Source organism: Mesitornis unicolor, unplaced genomic scaffold, assembly GCF_000695765.1.
Source record: "Mesitornis unicolor isolate BGI_N332 unplaced genomic scaffold, ASM69576v1 scaffold21911, whole genome shotgun sequence".
NCBI classification, from domain to species: domain Eukaryota; kingdom Metazoa; phylum Chordata; class Aves; order Mesitornithiformes; family Mesitornithidae; genus Mesitornis; species Mesitornis unicolor.
Genome location: NW_010166130.1, coordinates 31210 through 37209, shown reverse-complemented (window position 1 = coordinate 37209; position 6000 = coordinate 31210). Strand labels below are relative to the sequence as shown.

General features: G+C 40.5%; 1 protein-coding gene across 1 annotated transcript in view; it reads right to left on the bottom strand.

The window, feature by feature from the left end:
• The window catches only part of ARPP21 (cAMP-regulated phosphoprotein, 21kDa), a gene marked incomplete at its 5' end in the record, with an annotated part of 75274 nt that overhangs the window by 47519 nt on the left and 21755 nt on the right, over positions 1–6000 (bottom strand). Inside the window, 2 exons of the mRNA XM_010194863.1 lie at positions 849–953; positions 2516–2685. Of these exons, the coding sequence (XP_010193165.1) occupies positions 849–953; positions 2516–2685 (275 nt within the window). The remainder of the gene's footprint in view (positions 1–848; positions 954–2515; positions 2686–6000) is intronic.

Below are 6000 nucleotides of genomic sequence, written 5' to 3'. Positions count from 1 at the left end.
GGGGGGGGGAATAAAATAAAATAAAAAAAAAAAATCGGTCATAAACAAGATTATCAGAGCAAGAGATAATAACAACAGAAAAAGATCTTGTAGTGCCTCTTAAAATGTCAGCTTCATTTTACAACAGTATAATCTCAGCCCTGTAAGCACCAAGCCAGGTTCAGACTCCAGAAGAGGACTTTATTTATTTTTATTATACATGTCCATTGGTGCTTTGTCATGATGCACAGCGCACCATACCTGCAGCTGGCTCACCACTACTCTGTTTTCCCAGTGTATCATCAGGAAATAAATCTAGGCAGTTGATACAGTATACTCATAAAATAATATAAAATAAAAAATAACCATTACTAGAGGTCTCTTCTCCAGTGTTCGTGGACATAAAGGGGGATGATCCAAACCTCAAATGCTCAAGTTAGCAATTTAGACTCCATCGACATAAAGTGGGGAGACAAGTTCCTATCAGAACCAAGAAAACATTTTTTGGAGGCTTTGCTAAGGAGGTAGAGAACCCTGTTTCTAACATAGAATCATAAAGGTTGGAAGAGACCTTTAAGATCATCTAGTCCAGCCATCAACCTAACATGACCATGCCCACTAAATCATGTTCTGAAGCACCAGATCCATGTGCTTCTTGATAATCCTCCTCTAGGTGAGATTACCAGAATCAGTAGGAATGCTCTTACAAAACGCTTGTCAGTACCTAAAGTGTTAAGGCCAAGGAGCATTTAGATGGGGCTTTCATGTGGGACACCACTTGCAGTGCTCCCCAAGAGGCTCTAGGGCATACTCATGCTCACACATTCAACTTCAAGGAATGAAAAACAACAAAAAGAAATGCTCAGTACCACAGAAAACTGCTGCGTTGGAGAGACTGGCAGGAGATGCTGGGGAGGATAAGAAACTGCTGGATACTGGACTGACTGAGAAGATGGCTGCATTGCCTGAACAGGCTGCAAAATAAACACAACAAAAGACAATAAATACAACCTACTTGAGATAGATAACAACAACTACAAACTCTGTTACTGAGAACAAAGATTACAAACACACCTCTGAAAATGCAGGTGACTCATAACCAGCCCAAATACAAGAGATCAGGTGCTGCAATTTTAGTCTTCGTTTTAGCCTTATATCAAACAGCTCTTTATTACAGACTTTTTTGCCTATCTTCATATAATTTGATGGCTGTTAAATTAAAAAAAGCCACAGCCGCACCTTTTTGTTACTGACGGGAGGCAAAGCCAAATTACGATTCTACACTTAATTTAAACAGATAAAATGGAGGAGCAGCACAGTATAAGTTTATATTTGAATTCTGCTGATAATGAGTGATCTAAATCCAAGTGTGTCATAGGCAAAGGAATAATGATTTTAAAGCTGCTTTGGCAGAACACAATAGCTAAAAAAAAAAATAAAAAATTGACAAAGAACAGGCTGTGAATTAACAACAGAGACAGACCTGTCAGCTTGGAGCAGATGTCTACCTAAGTGAAAGCACAGCACTATTACCTTGGAATAACTTTAACTTTTTAACTTTTGTTTTAATCTCTCTTTTAACTTGAGTCTTACACAGGTTTGGTACCACCTCCATCTTCTAAAACTAAGACCAAATCAAGAAATAAGTACCAAAACCACATAATTCCCAGTAAAATCAAAGCAACTTCATTGAATTTAAACATTGTATTTCTGGGTAACCTGGGAAGAAACTGTGCCAAATTATAAAGCCACAAAAGAACCATAGTACATCTTGGCTGCTCTGGAAGTAAGCAAGATGTAGGACTCTTACTTGAGTGGTTTCCTCCACCTGTTCTGCCCTGGGAGAGCAGGCGTACAATGAAATGAAGCTTTGAATCTGACCCAAACCCTGCTGCCCATGCTTAGCCACATCTGGCCATATGCCATGGCCAGCCCAGGGACCAGAGATCTGACATACCATGGCCTGTGCCCAGACTGGGCTGCTCTTCCCTCTCCTGCTGCATCTCCAGAGCATCTAGCTCAGAGCAGGGTCATAGTCAGAACATGGTGTGCAGGCAGAAGACCCATGGTGTGGGGCAGGGGTGCTCACACAGCGGGTTACCCATAGATTCTGCCTGATATAACCAGACATGGAAGAGTTTATAGTCTTGCACTGGACTTCATACTTTGACTCAACTCCACTGCTGTCAAAAGGGACAGGGAAAGGTCCCTGGCTCTTTGGAGAGAATTACAAACCAGTTTGAGAATGAATGCTTCAGCTTTCACTTACAGGTGATTTTTTGCAAAATAAATTTATATAAATATATACCAACTCACTTAACAGTCCTTTTCAAAACGAAACCATCTTTTAGATGGAATCTTCCCTCTCCATCTGTTTCATCCACGTTGAATACACAGATCATGGGCCCCATATGTTTCAAAAGAAAAGAAGAATATCCTGATATTTTGTCTAGCTGCATCCTTCCCTCCTACCCTTTATGTCACCCTTCATATTTCTGAGAGCTTCTTCTCTTTTTCCAATGGCCACCAGACCTACCTGTGTGACAAGGTGACTTGCCATTTGCTGCTGTGGCTGTTGAACCTGCTGAGGCTGCTGGGATGAAGGCTGCTGCTGGGACTGCCCCACCATCTGGCTCCTCATCGTCTGCTGGCCACTGGGAGGGTTGTATATTGCCGGCGTTCCATCAGGATTTACAAACGGTTGACCTGAAACAAAACACCCTGCCTTTGCTGAAGACTTTTAAGAATGCACTGTTTGCCATATGAAATCATACAACCTTGCTTTAACTGATTGCTCTTTAGCTGACCTGCTACAACAGTAAAGTGCTCATCACTCTCTATGCCCCACTGCAGTATCAGTCATCTATTTTTTTTTTTTTTTGCAAGCAAGAAAGACAGCAGATAATTAATCTGGCAATATAACTTTCCAAGGAATGGGCAGAAGGTTACCATGGTTATAAAGATGATTCAGATAGTATGGTTACTTGAAGTCATTCAATGATGAATCAATTAATATTAAAATCGAACTCTGGAGCAAACACTGGAATTAAAGAGCATCCACATACATGTTATTGCCATGTAACAGAAGTCAAACGTACGCAACTAGTTTGTATGAAAAAGAAAAAAACAAACCCACACTTGTTACTAAGGTATTTATACAGTATAATAACATAGTGCTGTACTTTTGAGAGCTGTGCCCTATGTAATTAGAGGAGGCAGCACTGGAAGTTATCAAGGAAGAAACACTTAAAATGTCTCTGAAAATCTCTTATATACAGGACAAATTCTATCCAAAGTCCTACTAAGTTGCTGAGCTCTTTTTCCTCCAGATAGTTTAGCTGGGAGAAGTAACCTTGCAAAAGCAATGTTTGTTTAAAACAAACAAACAAAAAACCCCAAACCCTAAGACAAGTCGTTGTCTTACAAACAAAACAGAAATAGTATTTCTCCGTAGGCAAAATGTCTTCCATGACCTCAGTTCTCTTTTAACTTCCATCATAAATCAAAGGAATTAGAGATGTTTCTGTGAGATAAAAGGAAATTTAGCAACAAAGGGATAACATTTAAACTACGTAACTAAAAGATGAATGTCTGAGATAAAAAGGGAGACCTGAAGAAATTTGGTGACTGAGAGCAACAGTGAAATAATGAATTTCTGATTTTTATACCACAAGCATCTTGACCTGTTCTATCTACTTCTCAGTCTTTCAGTTCCTCCCTCTTATTAATCAATCATGATCAGAAATATATGAGGAACATGAGAGAAAGAAACCTTGCCTTCCCTCTCTAAAGCATGAAGACTTCCTGAATGAAGTTGCCATATTATACTAGGTATGTCTCACATGCATAGTGAGAAAGGTCATGATTGGAATGAGTGCAAGAGAAGCACGGGGCAGTTCTGTCCACTGGCTGATTTCCTGCTCTTTGCTGTGAACACACTGGGTGACAATGGCATGGACCCCCGAGATTTGGGACTCTCAGGCTCTGGAAGTATTTTAAGAGACTGAGGAAATCAGACTGGGTGAGTGGGATAACAGGCTCCCAAAGCCTGCACCAGACACTTGAGGGAAGCTGTAAAAACCATTTCTCAGGGTTCAACGAAAGATGACAGAATTAAAGGACGAAAAGGTCCAACAATGCTTTTAAAGATGGAAAAGAAAGACTTTTCATGAAGAAATCTTGAAATAGGAAATTAAAAGGAGAGATTGGATGGTAACAAGGAAGCCATTTGTAAGTTACGAACTGTGACCCTGACAGAAGGGCAAAATTTGCAATGTCATTTAAAGGAGTAAGAATGAAACATAAATGCTCTTAAATTGCCAAACAGGTTAAGTCACAGGACTTGTAAAGAGGAATCCTTTAAAGAGTAAAACAGATTGGTGAAGTTGTAAAACGGAGAGTAAAACAGCATGGTCCCCTCCCAAAGCAAGCAAGAAGCTTCTCTATCTGGGGAAGGAGAAGAAACAAAGCAAACTGCAGATATGGAAAAGAAAGTCAGGCCTGCCAACACCTGAGAAGGAGCTGAAAGGCATAATCGGAGTAGGGAGATACTGACAGCATCTGTGGGTGTCATTAGAGGCTTGCACAGACAGTGACTATGCAGTGTGAAAGGAAGTAAAGATCTTTAAAGGACATGGTGTTATGATCAAAAGAAAGAAAAAGACTGGAAGTAGTCAGTCTGCAAAAGGAGAAGAAAGAGCTAAAGAATGGTGTTGCACAGGGAAAGAAAATGTATTCATTACAGGAAACAAAGCTGCTCTTTCCTTTTCTTTAAACTGTCTTCTCTTCATCTATGTTTCTGACAGCATCCATCACTTTGATAGCTGATCACAGCATCCAGCAATCTGAGTTCCTTCCCTATGGAGCTTCTTTTGTAACATTACCTTAATAAGATGCAAAGATTCTGAGCCCAGAGTGGCAGATTTGCAGCATGTATTTTGCTGCATGTTAAATACACAGCAGTCACTACAGTATAGCTTGACTTCCAGCACAGGTAGCAGCATGAAGCTATACATCTGAGACAGAAATTTCAGTCTTTAGAAGAATCTGCTCCCTTCATTTTCCTTATTATGTATGCACTTACAAGGGAGCTACAGAAACAAAGCATGCAGCTTGAAAGAAACGCAGAATTATATGTACACAAAAACACTCACTCCCTGAATATTAAACATACTAACACACACAGAGCTCGCGATTATGCCTCTGTAGACAATGAGGCGCACTGGGAGGGAAGCCCAGGTACTCTGGTCTGGTGACAGGACTGAAAGGCAGTATGCCTGTGGCAGACAAAGACTCCCTAGGCACCAGGGAAAAATATGAAATAGCTGCTGCAAATTGCTCAATTGACAAAACAGATGTAGGGGATATTTCTCTTAAACAGCTCTTCTGGCTTGCAAGTGTGGTGAGCTGCAGCCTCTGTCCCTGCCATCACCAGGAATGAATACAATCTCTTGGCTGTTGGTGGGCTCAAAGCAGCAGCAATTCCTTTCACTTGTTTCTCTCAGTCTGCACCTGAATTTTGTATGGACTTCTGCCTAGGACTGCTGGGTTTTGTACAGGAGTGGACCACAGAGCACACAAAATGCCGCCTTCTGTATTGACCATGAAATTCCAGTGTTACAGACCAACTACCAGAACAACAGAAATTAGTAAATTCATAACGATAGGGTTTGTCTTATGCCCACCTCCCATTCTGTTCTCTCCCCCCAGTCATTTTAAGACATTACTGAAATCCCCATTTATGCTGACAGTATTAGACTCTCATGTCAATAATGCAGTAACTTGAAAAAAAGTACACATCAATAGTAAAGGCCTTAGAAAAGTACACATTTGTGCAAGTTGCTAAGTCATCTCTCTGGAAAGAGCTTACCATGTTGTAATCTAAACAAACAAGAACTCCCCCTGATTTTATATATGCTGGCATATATTGATCAGCCCCAGATACTATTATATCTGAACGTCCGTGGGAAGTTTGGTTTAACAGTTTGTCAAGGCTGTTTTTTTCTTAATTACTGCAACTTT